At 39.1% G+C, this 18,512-nt stretch overlaps 1 protein-coding gene across 1 annotated transcript in view; it reads left to right on the forward strand.

Moving 5' to 3' along the window:
• Positions 1-480: 480 nt before the first annotated feature.
• Kbtbd12 (kelch repeat and BTB domain containing 12) overlaps positions 481-18,512 on the forward strand; it is a 63,432-nt gene continuing 45,400 nt past the window's right edge. The window contains exons 1-3 of the mRNA XM_038317790.1: positions 481-1,550; positions 6,310-6,580; positions 8,851-9,001. Of these exons, the coding sequence (XP_038173718.1) occupies positions 481-1,550; positions 6,310-6,580; positions 8,851-9,001 (1,492 nt within the window). The remainder of the gene's footprint in view (positions 1,551-6,309; positions 6,581-8,850; positions 9,002-18,512) is intronic.

Genomic DNA, 18,512 nt, shown 5'->3' on the forward strand with positions numbered 1-18,512 from the left:
AACACTACATCTCTTTAGAAATGATATTAACAGATACTTCTGTAGCCTCAGCCCACAGGGTGACCTATTTGATAACCAGAAATGGAATCGCAAAATTTGCTTATCTTTTTGCTTCTTTCTTCCTTCATCCTGAGATTTTCCAGTCCTAGAAAAAAAAATCCCACTGATAATTAGAAGCTATTGCAGTAGCAGTTAATAACTGATGATTTACACATCAAAGTCTTTTTTAGATACAAAGTAGTTGTCTTAAATTGCTCTGTTCTGAGTGTATAATATTTATTTATAAATGCTTCTTAGTACTAATACTATGCATTAAGTATAAAGAAAGTTTTTTCTTAGACGAAACCTGCTTTTTTTCTTACCCTCAGGACAGTTTCATGGCATCTCTGTTGATTTGTGAGTAATCGGAAATGCAAATAGCCCCTGAGGAATCAAGCTAAACTGAAAGAAACATTACTTACAAACTTCAAGGAGTGTATCATGGAGTACCAGACTGAGGGAAAGGAGAAACACCAGCATAGCTCGAATTTACTAGATAAAATTAAGAATATGAGAGAACTAGAAGAAATGATTGACGTAGTACTCATAGCAGAAGAGGAGAAATTTCCTTGCCACAGACTGGTCCTCGCTGCATTTAGTCCCTACTTCAAGGCTATGTTCACCTGTGGACTACTCGAGTGCACTCAGAGGGAGGTCGTACTCTATGACATCACAGCAGAAAGTGTGTCAGTGATACTAACCTACATGTACAGTGCAGTTCTGGAGATCAATAATGCCAATGTACAGACCGTAGCAATGGCTGCCTATTTCATGCAGATGGAAGACGTCTTTAGTGTGTGCCAAAAATATATGATGGACCACATGGATGCCTCCAACTGCATAGGAATCTATTATTTTGCAAAACAAATAGGAGCAGAAGATTTATCTGATCAGTCAAAGAAGTATTTATATCAGCACTTTGCTGAGGTAAGCCTACATGGAGAAATACTAGACATCGAAGCTCACCAGCTTCTGGCACTTATTAAGTCTGATGATTTGAATATATCCAGAGAAGAGAGCATTCTGGACTTGGTTCTGAGATGGGTAAATCATAACCAAGCATTGCGTACAGAGCATCTCGTTGAACTTTTGAAGCAAGTCAGACTGGAACTTATAAATGCTTCCTTTCTAAGAGAGGCCCTAAGAAGGAACACGATGCTCCTTTGTGATAGCAGTTGCATCGACATGATCCAGAATGCATTCAGAGCCATCAAGATGCCCCAGCAGCACTCCCCTAATCTTCGCTATGGCATGGAGACCACCAGCCTGCTGCTTTGCATTGGGAACAATTCTTCTGGAATCAGATCACGGCACAGGAACTATGGGGATGCCAGCTTCTGTTATGACCCCGTGTCACGGAAAACCTATTTTATTTCATCCCCTAAGTATGGGGAGGGTTTAGGAACAGTATGCACTGGGGTAGTCATGGAAAACAATACTATAATTGTGGCTGGAGAAGCAACTGCCTCTAGGCTATCTAGACAAAAGAGCAAGAATATTGAAATTTATAGGTTTGTATCTCATATCAGGTTTTGTATTTTATGTTTAGTTTTGTTAAGATAAAGTCTCAATATGCAGCCATAACTGTCCTGGAACTCTCTGTGTAGACCAGGCTGGAACTCACAGAAATCCACCTGCCTCTGCCTCCTCAGCAATCTTTATATGGTTTTTTTTTAGTGAATATTTTTTTAATATTTTTATTTATTATGTATACAGTATTCTATCTGTGTGTATGCCTGCAGGCCATAAGAGGGCACCAGACCCCATTACAGATGGTTGCGAGCCACCATGTGGTTGCTGGGAATTGAACTCAGGACCTTTGGAAGAGCAGGCAATGCTCTTAACCTCTGAGCCATGTCTCCAGCCCCCTCTTTATATGTTTTTTAAATCTTGTTTTGACATTAGCAGTTGAAGAAGTACTGCTGAGGGGTCACATTTTAAATTAGATATAATAAATATTCTAGTATAAGTCATAAAGAATAATATACAGAACATCATATTATATATCCACAATATCAATATAGCATTATATTTATAATGAAGTCATTCATATTTTGAAATTATTTTTCTTTTGTTTTTTTTTGTTATTATTGTTTTTGTTTGGCTGCTTTTAGGCAGTGCTAAGAATCAAATTCATAGCTTTGGCCATGCTGGGTAAGTGCTCTCTCACTGAGCTCCACCCTCAGCCTGCCTTTTCCATTAATTGTCAAGACATAAATGAATTTTTAATAACTTGAATATGTCTATGTTATGATACAATTGTATTTTTCAGTTTGGACTTAATTATTTGTATGATCAGGCATAATATATAGTATGTAACTTATAATAACAAGAAAATTTTGTTTATATAAACTCTTTTCAATTGATTTTTTAAGTTACTATTTAGAGTAGTAAGTAAATTTTTTAAAATGGGGTCTTATATATCCTAGGTTGATCTAAAATTCACTGTGTAGCTAAGGATAACCTTGAACTTATGATCATTCTGCCTACACTAGTGCTAGGATGTCCAGTTTATGTATTGGGGATTGGACCTGGGGCTTCCCTCATTCTAGGCAAACACTATACTAACTGAACAAGGGATCTTGCTATGTAACCCAAAATAACTTCCAACTCCTACTTCCTTCACCTTCATGAGTGCTAAGATTATAAGCATGTGACACCTCATCTGCTAGGACCTTTTCCTTAACTAGAAAGTTTTCATTCTTGCCCTCAATTTGTGAATCTTCCCTAAACCTTCAGCATTACTGAACTTTTGAAAAACCTTCAATGATAGTAAGAGGAACAAGAACACCTGCTTAGATATAGTTATATAGATGCTTAGCTACACAGTTACATAGATACATGCTTAGACATAGATACACCAGTCTGTATCTTATTTGTGAAAACACATTTATTTATGATGTTGTAAGTGTTTCTGAATGCTTACTGTTTTACTACGTGAGCATGAAATAGACACATAGAGTAAGTACTAAAAGATGTAACTTTCCTTCAGGATCCTTTCCTTTTTGTCAGGGTTTATTCAGATTTTTCAGTCATAATGTAATTCTTTGCGGTAAGATGGAGCAAAGAAGGAACTTAGACGTTATCCTTAGCTACCATTTCTCCTCACTTATTAGCACCGCACATCTGTTCTGAGCCTTTCCTGTCTCTTTTACAGTCATGATTTAAGGATTCTGTCTGATCTCACCTAGTGGTGACAGATTAGAGTCCTGGATAAGTGGTCTGGATCCACACTCGTGGTGGCCAAGCATGTCCCAGGCTACAGGAGCGTCCTTCCTCAGAATTGTCAGGAGACTGCAAAGTGAAGGCCTTACAGGAGGAATCGTTCTGACCTCCCGGGCAGGATTCTTGCAGTTCTGTTTCCTGGTATGGCACATGCTTTGTGCTGGTGCCCTTTCTGTCTCGGGATCTTAATTAAAGAGCCTTGGGCTCTTCAGATATCTCTTTTCTTCCTCATCAAGACAGTCTACTGGTCTCTCACCAGAAATTACTGCTAATAAGCATCAGCCCTGGTTGTGAGTGTGTGTGTGTGTTCTGTTCTGAGCCTTAGACGTTTCTCGTTTTCACTCTAAGAGCCCCTTTCCTTTCTTGCAGCCATCTAACTGCATGCGCCATCATTTCCTTTTCAACTGTCTTACTCTCAGCCAGGCTCCTGACACCAAACAGCTCCTCCACATTGGTCAGAATTAGAGTAAAAGCACCTTTACCTTTAATGTAAAGTGGTCAGAAAGAAGAGTCGTCAGGTTGTCAGAAGCATTGCTTTGCGCTTAGATGAGACAGACTTCCTCATAAATAGTCACCACAGTGGGCTCTAGAAAGCACTGAGCATCCTGTCTCCCTAAGATCTTTGTCTCAGAAGACTCTTAATCTAGCATCACTACAGGCGAATTTGGTACCAAATTTGTGCTAAAAAGGGGAAATCAAGTGTCCTATGGTGTATCCCTGCAATATTATTTTATAATAATTCTTTCATAATTTTAGGATCATTGCTTCTTATCACTTTAATCTTTGTCCAGATGTTCTTCAGACTGCCTGTGTTGTACAGTTCATAGATGTCTGTGTATCCATGCAGATGTATTTCTTTTTGAGTTAAAGTGTGAAATCGACAACACCCTAGTATGCCAGTTCTTTCCATCTTCTTTCTTTATCTTCCAATTTTGGCATATAAAATAAATGAACATGTATTTATTTACTTATTTTGAGACGGGGTTTCTCAGTGTAATTCTGGCTGTTCTGGAACTCACTCTGCAGACCAAGCTGGCCTTGAACTCAGATCCTCCTGCCTCTGCCTCCCAAGTGTTGGGATTAAAGGCCTGCGCCATGACCCCGCGGGATCGTTAAACTATCAACCTGTTGGCACTGAATGTTCTTGTGACTGTTACTTCCTTTTTCTTATGTCATAGCTACTTCCTAGCCACAAGCTTTATAGTTTTATCTGAGCATTTTATCTCCCCATTTTCAGTTCCAAATGTTAAAACAAAAGTCAGATTAGCAAGTTATTTAGAAAACCATCCTCAACCTTCATGGTACCAATTTCATCCTATCATGCTTTCTTAAACTATGCCTCAACCCAAACTCATTTTTGGTTCTTTTACACAGTCACTCAGCTTGCTTTTCTTCAGCATATTGATAATATCTTCCTCACCTTTGAAAACTCATAAATTAAAAATTAGTGAAAATATTCCTTGTGATTCCAGGAACTCTGACGTCCTTTTTAGAATTACACAGAAGACAGTCGCTGAAAGGTTTGAGAAATCCCTGCATCCGACTGTGACAAGCCATGCATGCCTCTATGAAAGGAATATGCCTTTCAACTTTCCTGTCAAGCCTGAAGCAGAATGTTCTCTGAGGAATGTGAGAGTTGGCCCAGAACAAGTGGGAGAAACTCGGATTAGATGACTAACTGTACAATTTCCTTAAAAACTGAGCTCTGTACAGAGCTCACATAAGATCCTGGCTTGATCTTGTTTCCAAGCAGAACACCTGTTTTCTTGTTCTCTGTGTTCCTGGGCTTTGTGCTTTTGTTCCATGTACAATGGATATTTCTAGATATGTCTGAGATATTTAATTTCAGATATTTTATCCCACTCTCCCTATGTGTATTTTTATCTTTCTCATACCAAATGTCTCAAATTACAATTGGAAAAATACATTTACAGGCCAAGCATGGTGGCACACATCTATAACCAACCATTTGAGAGGCAGAGGCAGGAGGATGGCAAGTTCCAGGCCAGCTTGGGCTACCTGCTGAGACTTTACAAAAAAAAAAAAAAAAAAAGACCCACAGTTATCATGAGGCACAGCTGTGAACTAGTACACTCAAGTCTATCACACACCTACCAGTCAGTTACTGTTTGGGGTTTTAGAAGGCACTGACAGACATCTGTCTGAGGACCAACATCTCTTAAGACTCTTCTTAAATAGATAGTATATGTGAAGGAAATTACCCAAATTACCATATTTAGTAGATGAAAATAGATGTAAGATACCAAACAGACATCTGCAGATGGGTTTTTAGCACAATGCTCTTGATCCAGTTTTAAATCAAAACTATAGCTTAAAATAGTGGCTAGGCAAGGTGATGCTCACCCCAGTACTTGAGAGGCTGATACCAGCCTGGTCTATGACTAAGACCAGCCCGGTCTATAGCCAGGGCTACACAGAGAGACCCTGTCTTTAAAAAAAAGTCTACCTATGTACAATTTATAGCTAGAAGTTCTAAACTGAGATACTTTTTAGATTCTCTGCTAAAACCATTAATTCTTTAATGTTTTACTAAAATGCTATTTTTTATCTAAATATTCAGGGTATTTTGTATCTTTGTTTCTTTATTAATTTATGTTAAAGTTAAAAACTGATTTTCTGAAAGATTTCCTATTCCTGCTTTTCTTTCCCAGAATCAGGAAATGTTAAAAACTAGTCCAGGGTAAGGTATACTCTTTCTACTTGTCTATTTTTCCTGTAATTCTCCAGGGAGATGAAGAATATATTTCAGCATATTATGTCTTATTCATTGATCATTGGGGAAAAAGAAAGAAAATATGTATTACTGTCTGTGTTAATGATCTGTTTCTCCTCCAATTAGAAGAGCCAGGTTATATTGTTTTGTTTTAAAAAAAAAAAAAAAAAGCTTAAATGTGTTTCTTGGGTGAGTTGTTGCCATGGTAACTCTAATACTGGTTCTCTCTCTCTCTCTGTCTCTGTCTCTCTCTTTGTATGTGTGTGTGTGTGTGTGTGTGTGTGTGTGTGTGTGTGTGTGTTAACTTGCAGGTATCATGATAGAGGAAACCAGTTTTGGGAAAAGTTATGCACGGCTGAATTTCGAGAGCTCTACGCTCTGGGCAGCATCCATAATGACCTCTATGTCATAGGAGGACAGATGAAGATTAAAAACCAGTACCTCATCACAAACTGTGTTGATAAGTACTCCATAGATCAAGACAACTGGAAACGAGTGTCTCCCCTTCCACTGCAGTTGGCTTGTCACGCTGCGGTGACAGTGAACAATAAACTGTATGTCATCGGAGGCTGGACCCCTCAGGTTAAGAAATTCCTGTATATCTACCTAGTGTGACTGGCTTTTCTGAAAAATGTATCAGATGTTGAGTACTAAAAGATTATGGCTTACATTTTGGCAAAATGCTTTTTACACTGTATAATATAAACTTAAGTCTTGAAATTGTCAAAGCAGCTTTAGAAGTTGATTTTTAAATGTGTTATTTATAGACATGGGTGCATTTAGTACTCATGCTATGCTATGGACTTCATAAGTCTTCCCCTACTGGCTGACTGAAAAAGATCCCTCTGCCAAGGGGTAGCTGCAGTGAGCATCTAAGTAGTGGTACAACTGGATCCTAATTCCAGTTCTGCTGTCTGATGGCCGAGGGGCCAGGGGCCAGTCACTCGTAGGATTCTTGCTGCAGGGGCTAGGGAAATGTTTCGGTTGGGAAGATGTTCGTTGTGCACACATGAGAACCTGATTCCTAGCACCCTTGCGAATGCCTGTAATCCCAGCACTGAGGAGATAGAGACAGGAGGATCCCTGGGACATACTGGCTAGCCAGTCTAGTCAAATTGTCAAACTACAGATTTGATGAGCTACCTTGTCTTAAAAACATAAGATAAACCTTCCTGGGGAACACCTGGGGTTAACATCTGCATATGCACATGTACATGAAAACCCCCATTCACCATGGGTAAGTACAAATGTGTGTGGGCATACACAGAGACACATACACACAGGGTCCCACCGTAAATGGAAAATCAGAATATTGATTCGGTCGTGGCACCATCCTTTCCAGGAAAGTATGTGTGACTGTAAATACCAAGCATCCTTGCTGGGCATCAGCAATATCAGCAGAGTGCTGTTGGTATTGAAGCCCAGAGAAGTGATGGCAAGCCAGTAGAGATGTCAGCAGTGTGACCACAGTGGCCCCATGTCCTTTAGGGTCCTCCTGGGCCTTTGGCATTTACGGTGGTGTCTTTTCAGCTGTCCTCTGCTCTTGCCTTCTTGTTTTCCAATGCAGATTACTCTTACTCCTTGGCTGTCCCTGTGACATAAATTTATTTTTCCTGTATTTTTTCTTATTTTACCAGATTTGCCTCATGATGAAACACATGCTTTTTTGCATTCCCTCCGTAAGCTTGAAAAACTTTATTATACTTTATATGTTTCTATTTGTGCTATAGATCAAACAGTACAGACTTCATCACAGTGAGTAGCTAGAACCTGACATTATCTATAGTTATATTTTCTAAAACTATTCACCTTCACAGTGAATTTGCATGAACAATCCCTCAAAACAACTTGGAAGCTTTGCTTTACTAATGAGGAGATTAAATACCTAAAATTGAAGGAAAGTAAGCAATAAAGGAAAGGTTTGCTAATTTGTAGTCTCTAAATGAGTATTGTGTGATGAGGCAATCTCACTGAGCTTCAGGTACAGCACATGAAACTGGGCTTTGAGTGCCCATGGTGTCAGCATTCCCATCACTTTAAAGGCCTAGACTAAAGCGAAGTGCATGTAACATTCCTAAGGGTGGCAATTATTTCTCTGTTGAAAACTTGAACCCAAAAGAGAGACACATAAATTCTTAACTCAGAGTTGTTATAAAGTTCCAGATATTATAAAAATAACATTATTTTACCTGAAGTTTACAGGTAGAAGCTGCTTGTATCTATGTAAGAATAAAATTTTTCAATTTTTACTATCTAGTCACAAAATAAATATACAAATATATATACCATAAGTGAATATGTAACCATAACTCCAAGTAATTTATGCTAATCCTATTATCTTGAAAATTGAAATCAGGTTATTTACATATAAGTCATAATTATGGTCTAAAATTCTCTAATTACTTACACAGTTAAAATGTTTTGAATTTTTTATAGATTAGAAAAATATAAAGAAAATGCCTTATAAATTATTAAAAATAGTTCTTCATGAGTATCTTTAAAATTCACAACTATGAAGTTTGTTAAGGTTAGGGTTTCCTTTACACACTGTTCAAGAAAGCAAGCTTCGCTTTTTTTTTTTTTAATTTTGTAGTTGCTTCATTTTTTGGCATCTAAATGTGAAAATCACCAATTGCTGTAAACCAACACGTTAGCCCATTGCATATATAAATCCCTCTGATATTGACAGAGTACTCACAACCCCAAGTCTCAGGACTTGGGAAGTCTGAGTCTGGGTGAGACAATTAACCTCCATTCATCTCCTCCGCTGTCTGTTTTGATGAATTGTGTCTACATGCTCACAAAGGCCTCTAAGTGGTCTGTTGTTACATTTGCTGTCATATTTCATACAGATGGATCTTCCTGATGAAGAGCCGGATCGATTAAGCAACAAACTGTTGCAGTATGACCCCAGCCAAGATCAATGGAGAGAGCGGGCACCCATGCAGTACTCTAAGTACCGATTCAGTGCAGCCGTCGTCAACAGTGAGATCTACGTTCTGGGTGAGTAGGAGATTGCTCGGAGCACAGCCGCTCTCATTACTTCAACAGTGTGCGCCTGGAAAAACAAGTTTCCCTACTTCTTGTGTCCCGGTTCAAATGTATATGCATAATTGGCCAAAACGTATTTCTTGTTATCTGGAGTACAAGCCAATTAAGATCAAGTCATTGACTTTAAGGGCAAAACTATTTTTATGGCCTTGGAAACCAAAAGCAGCAGCGGTCTGTCCCGTGGGACACAGGCTGGTGAAGCAGAAGCATTCTTTGTCCATTTTCAGTTGGTGAAATGTGGGGTTTTGCAGCCAACTGTGCTTGTGTTGTTAAAGAAAAAGCCACAGCAAGGTAGACTGTGCCACAGATTTTTGCCAGTTCTCTTCATTTTCCCTAATGCTCCAAATTCCTAACGTCACACTACCAGGTAACTTTTCCATGAATGCATTTCCCCCTCCTCTCTTGAATATGTGTGGTCAGTACTAACCAGCAGGGATTGGTGAAAGAAATTCCAACAGTTAAGAATCCCAGACATCTCCTGTGGGTCCCCTTCCCTCCTCATCCCTGCATCTCCCCGCTTTCTCTTGTCTTAGTCTTCAGAGTGTGTTTTCTCTGACATCACCCTCTATCACCCGCACTTCCCCAGAGTATGGGAAGACTGGGCATGAGGCTGACTGGACTGCTCTGAGTCTCAGTCCTCCCGCCTGCATGACTGACTGGAACACAGGGAGGTGATAAGAGGCAAAAAAAAAAAAAAAAAAAAAAAAGAAAGAAAAGAAAAGATGAGCGCTCTGAGGTAGAAGAAAACCAGGCCTCTAATGGAGACAGTTAAAAAAAAAAAAAACCATGAAATGAAGGCTGTTATCTTTGGCGGTTTTCACAGCATGAAGCAAGGCAATTCATATACTCAAATATTAAAATTGTTTTATTTAAGAACAATTGTGCAACATAATTTATGATTGCCTCAGTTAAGAGACTCACAATTATAATTAAGTTTTTCCTCTAGATAAATATCCCTTTCTTTGTTATAACCAGATTGAGAGCTCCCCCTAACAAGGAACCTCAATTGGGCTAGACATGTAATAAAAATGGTAATGTCTTTTGGATGACTGAGTGGGAAAAGGCACCTTAGAAACAACCTTAGAAGCTCACTCTTCACAGCATGGACAAATGTTCAGTGGGTGAACAAAAGGTAAACTTAAAGGGACCTACACATTTATGTTGGTGACAAAAGAGTGTATTACTGTGCTTCGGGGGGGGGGGGGCAGGAAAGATCAGGAGGCGAGGTAAGAATGAGGGTGCCAGGAAAAGGGGATCAGAGGAGTGGGAATAAGAAAGCCCCAATATGGAAGGAGACTTGTGATTTCAGTCCACTGTAGAAGGCTCATCAGAGTGGTCTGTGGCAGTGGAGTGGGAGGCAGTGGGTAGTTCACATGGCAAGAACCCAGAGGTGGATATGGCCAAGTCCCACCGCACGTAATCTACCTCACCTGGACAAACCACACCTCCTGAAGTGCTGCAGAACAACTAACTACAAAGGGCTTCATAGTTATGTCTCTGGGATCCCAAAACTCAAATGCCAAAAGTGTGGGCCCCTCAAACTTATTTAATAATGCCTTAAGAGCTTCCAAATTTATTTAAAGTTGTAAACTCACAGACTCAAGAAGTTGAACCAACCCTAAATGGAATAAATCCATAAACCCACACCCATATCACATTGCCAACTCGCAGCAGAAAAACAAAAGGAAAGAAAAGCAAATAGGCAAAATCCCTGAACTGTCTACAGGGGAACACAGTCTGGGTGACTCAAGATGTCTGCCCAGAAACCAGGAGAGCTAGGAGCTGGGCAAACACAGCTGAAGTGCTAACAGAGAACTGTCAGCCTGGAATTCTGCATTCCCCCGAAAGCTTCCCTCATGAGTGGGCGTAAATTAACGTATTCTGAGATAATGGAAAGCCAAGACACTGAATATGAATGTGTCTGCTAAGGGAGTGGTTCAGACAGAAGGAAAAGGTGCCAAGTGAAAACTGGAGCACCAGGATGGAATGAGCTCAGCGGAGAGCAAAGGTCTGGACAAGTGGACTGTTCCGCTATGGAGTTCTTAAAAATATGTTTGCAGATCGAAAGTAAAAATTATTATATTTTACAGTTTTCAGTGTATGAAGGCATGAAATTGTGACAGGTATATAAAGCATAAAAGAGGGTGCACGGGGAACCCTGTAAAGCGCTGGTTCTCAGTAGACCAGGACATATTAAATACATATTTTTGTGAGTGCTCTGCGTCATTCCTGTAATCCTCGAACTTGGAAAGCTGGGCAGGAGGAACTCAGCGAGTTCAGTTGAAGCCAGCACGGGTTACAGCATAAGACTCTGTCTCAAAATGATAAGACAAAAAAGTACATATTTTGTAACCCTCAAAGGAAAACTATTAAAAGGGATAGTGCAGAAAAGTCAGTAAATGCGTCACGTGACTAAAAGATGCTGAAGCACTCTGGCAGGAGGCAGCCCTGTGCCCTTTGCCTACTATCTCTCCATTTCCCCTCTCCAGCTCTGGTGGTCACTTACTCAGCCTCTTCTGACTCCACATGTGGAAAGGCCTGTGGAATTTGTCTGTTTCTTGCTTATTTTGTTTAGTGCAATGTCCTCCAGCCTTACCCATATTGTTACAGATTGTTTTTCTCTTTGTAAGTGTGCATATGATTTTGTTTGTGTATAAAACGTGTGTGGGGTGGAGGAAAGAGAGAGAGAAAAGTGCCTCTTGTGTGGAGGTCGGAGGGCAGCCCTGGGTGGTGCTCCTCGGAGGACAGCTGTGCTGCAATTACAGGCACACCATTTCACTCATTTTCTATGTGTATTCTGGGATTTAAACAGAGGTCCTTGTGCTTGCACAGCAAGGGTTCTGTCCTCTGAGCCTTCTCCCTAGCACAGAGGTCCATTCCTAAACCTAAATAATGCTTGGTTTCTATCCGGTCATCCATTCATAGACACCTAGGCTGTCTCTGTCTGTATCTTAGCTGTCGTGAGAGTGCTACAACACAAGAGCACACATCTCTCTCTGACGTGCTTTCATCCGGAAGGGGTCCCGTGCACTGGTATTTTCACTTTTGAGGAATCTCAATGCTGCCTTCCATAGGCTGCACCGACTGTCATTTCTGAAAACCATGTCAAGGCCCCTGCTTCTCCACATCCTGCTAACACCTACCTTTTAATGTTTGGACAACAAAAATTAACTTATTTTTGTTATTATCCTAACAATTATCCTAACCTCACTGTGGTTTTGACATATTGAGTGCTTTTTTCTTGTGTCTGTTGGACATTGTATGTCTTCTTTGGGGAAGAAGTTTATCTAGGTCCTTTGCTCATTTTAAGCAGGTTGTTTAGACTTTTTTACTATCAGGCTATATAAGTTCCTTATATATTTTTATTAACTTAATATATTATTAATATATTATAATATATTATATATTAATATATTAACTTATTGTTACATATGTACTTTCAAAATACTTTTTTAAAACTTTATTGGTTGTTTCATTTGCCATACAGAAGCTTTTTGATTTGATATAGTGTGTTCTATTTTTCTTTTGTGCCTCAGGTTTGGGCATCATATTATTTTCAAGGCCAACGTGAAGCAGCCTTTTCCTGTGTTCTCTTCTATAACTTTTATGGTTCTAGGTTTTATGTTTTGGCCTTTGATCCATTTGAGTTGAATCTTGTGTATGGTGCAGGAAAGGGGTCCAGTTTTCTCTACATAAGCATAGAGCCTTCCAAGCAGCATTTGTTGAAGAAACGCTCCTTTCCCCCATTGTGTAATCCCAGCACCTTGTCAAAAAATATTTAACCGTATGTTCAGTTTTACTTTTAGGATCTGTTCTGTTGGACTGTGTGTTATTTTTGCGCCAGAGCCATACTGTTTTTGTTATTATAATTTTGTAATGCAATCTGAAATCAGAAAATTGTGCTCCAGATTCATTATTTCTCAAGATAATTTGGAAATTCAAGATAATTTATAATTACATATAAATTTATGAACTTTATATATGAATTTTATGTATTACATATATAAACCTTATATATAAGTTTATTGTTCCATATGAACTTATGTGAACAATGTTGGGATTTTAATGAGAATTGCATTGAATCCTTGTGTCACTCCAAGTAATGTACATATATTAATTCTCTTAATGCATGAATATGGAATTGTTTTTCTTTTTGTCTTTCTTGGTTTCTTTCATTTGTGTTTTGCAGGTTTCATGGTTAAAAACTATTTTATCCTTCTCAATGCTATGACATATTGAATTGCCTTTTCAGATAAGATGTTCTTAGCACAAAAAAATCACATTGATTTTTCTGCATTGATTTTGCTTCTTAAAACTTTATTCAGCTTGTTAATTCTAACAGTTTTTATGGATTCTTTGGAGTTTCCACACATAGGATTATGTCATCTGCAAAAGGAGATAATTTTATTTATTTATTTATTTGTGGATGACTTGTTTCATTTCTCATCTGTTTTCTTTCTTTAAAAAAAAGATTTTTAATTATATACCTATATGTGTATGTGCCTATACATTTGTATACATGGGTGCAATTGCCCTCAAAGGCCCAAAAAGGGCATCAGGGCATCAGATTTTCTGGAGCTTTAGTTTATATAAACAGAGACTGTGCTTTTGTTTTTCGGCCACCCAGATCCAAATAATCACACAAAAACTATATTAATTACAACACTGTTTAACCAATGGCTCAGGAGTATTCCTATCTAGCTCTTACATCTTAAATTGATCCACTTCTACTATTTTGTATTTTACCACAAGGCTATTGGTTTGTTGCCTCACATCTTGCTTCTTGTGCAGCTACATGGTGTTTTCTGACTCTGCCTTCTTTCTCCCTGCATTCAGTTTAGTTTTCCTGCTTGCCTATATTCTGCTCTGCCATAGGCCATTAACCAATATTACCATTAACCAATGGTAATAAAACATTCACAGCATACAGAGGTGAATCCCACATCATCTTCCCTTTTTTGTCTAAATAAAAAGGAAGGTTTTAACTTTAAAATAGTAAAATTACATATAACAAAACAGGTATCAAGCAAGAAGTACAGTTATACTATTTCTTTTTTAGTCCAAAGTTTCATATCTAAATCATCTTTTATCATAACTAAGGAAAACTATAACTATCTGTCTTCAACTCCATCAAAAGACCCCAGGAGGATATAATATTACCTGAATAACCAGGAAGTGCTTTGTAAGCAACTTTCAAAACTCTAGAACTTACAGAGACATCTTCGCTGCTTGGATAGTCACCCAAAGTTCTTCTGTAACATTGGGGAATCCAGTCAGCCTACAGGCCTATAGTATCTGACAGACTTTTCCATGAAGCAGGAAATGTGAAAGACTGTTTTGCCTATATTGGCAGTTTGTCAGTCACTTTCTTCTCTGTCCTGCAGAAAGTCTGGTAGACTTTTTAAAGGAGCAGGAGCCCAGAAGGAATGTCTCACCTTCTTTAGGCAAGTTCAGCAGTCATTTTTCTGTGGGTCTTGCATGTCCAGTTTATACAGCATACTGTAAAGCAGTCCAGGCAAAAGCAGTTTCTTGCCCAAATGGCTAGTCTTGTCACATTGAAGGCAAATTCCAAGTTTCTTCAATGCCCATCAACCTCTCTGAAGTAATTGGTGCTGCCAGAAGCAGACATGTCTCAATGATGAGAAAAGTCTAAGTTTAAACCTTTTAAATGTCATATTCTGTAGGTCTTTGAAGGGTTAAATATTATCTAAATGAAATGTCTCTATATCTAGAAAACCTAACTAACACAATTAAAAGTTTGAATATTATAGATGACTGTCTATTAACCTGTATTTCTTAACTATACATTGCATTACTAAATGAGCTGTACAGATACACTACCTTAAACAAGAGCAGAAATACATATACACTGTGTAACAAAATCAACCTTAAATTTGTATTGTCTCTATATTATATTCCCCCCCTTTTTTTAGAAATTGACTGTGACCATTAACCATTTATAACTAACCCTTTTAAAATGAAAATAAACATTTACAAACAACCATTTTGGAAATTTGGGTATAGTTTTCTCCCCCAAACTGCTTTTTGCTTCTTGTTGGGCTAAGGATTTTTAGGGTTTGTGGACATCTTTTGGGGGGCAGCTATTGTTCTATCAAATCACATTATTCTGGAAGCAATCCACAGGTTCTCATCTTCTGTGGAAACAAAAACAGAACCTCTTTTCCAAAGTAACATATCCTTAAACTCAAGTTTTGAAGTCAAGATAGCTTTATGTTGGTTTAGCTTAGCTGTTCCCATGATCAAATGTCTCTCTGCAGGAAGATTATTAATAGTCAAAAAATTCAAAGAAAACACAAAAGTATACATAATCCAGACACTCTGTGTATTTTCCATCTTTACATGGCTTTTTATATTACTTTTATTGTCTGTTTAAAGACTTTGTTTTACTTTTAAAAACTCTTTCTATAACTGCCTGTACCCATTTTTTTCTTAAACCTACGTACATTTTTTAAATACACTATGACCCGTTCAGAGGTCTATTTCTGTCTGGATCTGTCTTTATTCCGTGTCTGTAATCCTTTTTTGAACACTGTTTTAAACTCTTAAGCAGGTATGGCTAGGACCAGAGCCTCTGTTTGGCCTGTTAGTTACACCTTGCTGGGCTTTCCAACATGGCAGAGGTCTGTTTACTGCCAGCTCTGGGAGCCATGTTTACCACCCCAACTCTGGGAAGCAGTTGGCCACACATTTGTTTACCTCCAGCAAACAGCCTATCTGTAAAAAATTCAGCTACCAAGAAGCTGCTCTTGGCTCCCATTTCTGTAGGTCTAAAAGCCCTCTTTTTTTTTAAAAGCTGTTTTTAGGTCTTATGTGGATCCATGCCATACAGTGGGCACCATTTTTAACATGAAGTTTCTGTTCTGCCTAGTCCCAGAGTCATCTAGTCCCAAAGAAACACACAGAGGCATATATTAATTATAAACTGTTTGGCTTATTGCTCAGACTTATTACTAACTAGCTCTTACATCTTAAGTTAACCCATTTCTATTATTTTATATTTTACCACAAGGTTCTTGGTTTGTTGCCTCTCATCTTACTTCTTGGGTATCTACATAGTGTCTCCCTGACTACACCTTCTTTCTCCCTGCATTCAGTTTAGTTTTTCTGCCAGCTATATTCTGCCCTGCCATAGGCAAAGTATCTTCTTTATTAACCAATGGTAATAAAACATATTCACAGCATACCGAGGGGAATCCCACATCAGAGTTATGCATGATTGTAACTTGCTGGATGTGGGTGCTAGGAACCAAAGTTGGGTGCCCTGGTTCTTAGCAATGCAGGTTCTTAGACACTGAGCATCTCTCCAGCCTGTTTGTTTTCTCTTACTAGTGCTTCCAGTGGCCTGTTATGTAGATGTGGGAAGAACAGCAGCCATACCTCAACCCACTTCTCATGGGAGAAGCTCTTCTTCCTCGCTGATTACAGTACTGTCCTCAGGATATTCCCATGTTAAAGAAATTTCTTTCTGAAGATTATGTTGAGAGTTTGATTTTTAAATTACAAGTAGATGTTGAACTTTGTCAAATGCTTTGTATGCATCTATTGAAGTGATCACATTGTTTTAATTTTTCAATCTTTTAATATTTATTTTGTGCAGGAATAACTAGCTTATCAAAGGTAATTCTCATCATACAAGGCAAAATATTGACATTCTGTGAGCAAGAGCTTATTTTGGGTAAAATATTAGTTACCAAGCTGGGACTGGATTGCTGTCAGTTAGAACTGTGGCTTGTGTTTATTACTGAAGCAACAGAGGGTCAGGCCAGGCAGGCCTACAAGAGGCTCAGTGGGGTGAGTTAGCCCACTGTGTTTAAGGGAAGGAGACTGATCCCTCCCCAGGAGCCCCTGAAGCATGTTCACTGGAGAAAGCTGTTGCTGCTTGATTAATTTTATAAGAAACTAGTTCTGAGGCTGGCTTATTGTGCCTATAGGACGCTTGTCTTTTCCTAGGAGCGTGGGACTTTTGTATATCCCTGTTCTGATGTTTTCATCAGTCAAGCAGCTGGGAGACTTGCAGGAGCTGTCCCGATACCCACTACTGCTGCTCATTCTCCTTAAAGATGGGGTTTTGCTTGTGGGTCTGCATGTTGAACAACATGGGCACATCCTGCCTTTTTCTGTAAAGCATTTATTGAAAGATTTCTTGGGTGAGTTTGCTGTGTAGATTTAAGACTTGACAAACACATCTAACCTTGTAACACTCTAGTTAATGAGTTATACAGATGAAGTCCACAATGGCATGGACCTTCGTAACAATAGAAAATTCTATACTTTTATTCATAAATACCCAAGCAAAGGAATTTAACCTGTTTTTCTGTGTCCTTAGAGCCATGAGATTAACTGTTTTCTGTGTTAGCCAAAGTTATGGGTGCATTTTGAGGACCACTAAAGTTGAACATTCCTGTGTCCAGGATTATTATCCTTGGGAATCTGTTCTCAGTGTTCATCTGTCTCAGGGTGGGCTTACCACTTTAGCTTCCTCTCAGAGGACAAAGCCCCTAAAAGGACTATAGTGAATTAGTCCTGGTCCTGGTGGACATCTCAGACCTGAGTCCTACATAGGGAAAGAGAAAAGTGTGACCTCTATGAAGCAGTGGCACCTCTGGTATTTGTCTTTGGGTCTCGTAGTGGTCACCATTCTACTCCAGGCAGATTTTTATCCTCCCTCTCTTAATGCAAGCATACTTTTTCATGTGTTTTTATTTTATTTATTTAAAAATTATTTTATTTACTTGATTTCATGTTGTGTTTTATCACTATTGCTAACATCTATGTAAAATGTCTCTACCACATTCCAAACTAGTCACACAGCCATTGTTTTAGGTACCAGATTACTAGGTTAGAGCGGTCATCATTATTTAGTAACTAGTAAAGCTATATAATCCCATCAGAGGTATCTTTTTAAGTATCTAAAAAGTAGCTGCGGTTTTAGGGCACCCTTGTTCTCTGGCCTTAGAAGTGTTTGCCATGGCCAGCTGTCTTAAGTCCGGTGATTGCCCTATGGACCAAATGCCTCTAGGGGTTTTCTGAAGAGCCGCACTTTGAGATCCTGTGTTGGTCAGCTTTCCATCACTGTGGCCCTGCCGGAGATGGTTGACAGCCTAAAAGAGAAAGGGATTTTCTGTCCAGTTTCAGGGGAGTTATTTGACCCCCCCCCCTTGCTGCTGGGCCTGTGGCTTCACAGTGCTTCATGGCAGGAGCACACGGCAGAGGAAGTTCACCCACTTTGTGGCAGCAGGAATCAGAAAGGGGAGGGCAGAGACCAGAATACCAGTACTCCTTCAAGGATAGACCTCCAGTGGCCTAAGTTCCTTCTTCAAGGCTTCACGTCTCCTTCTTCTTCTTCTTCTTCTTCTTCTTCTTCTTCTTCTTCTTCTTCTTCTTCTTCTCCTCCTCCTCCTCCTCCTCCTCCTCCTCCTCCTCCTTCTTTTCAGAGCTGAGG

The sequence above is a fragment of the Arvicola amphibius genome, chromosome 2 (genome assembly GCF_903992535.2).
Source record: "Arvicola amphibius chromosome 2, mArvAmp1.2, whole genome shotgun sequence".
Classification (NCBI taxonomy): Eukaryota; Metazoa; Chordata; class Mammalia; order Rodentia; family Cricetidae; genus Arvicola; species Arvicola amphibius.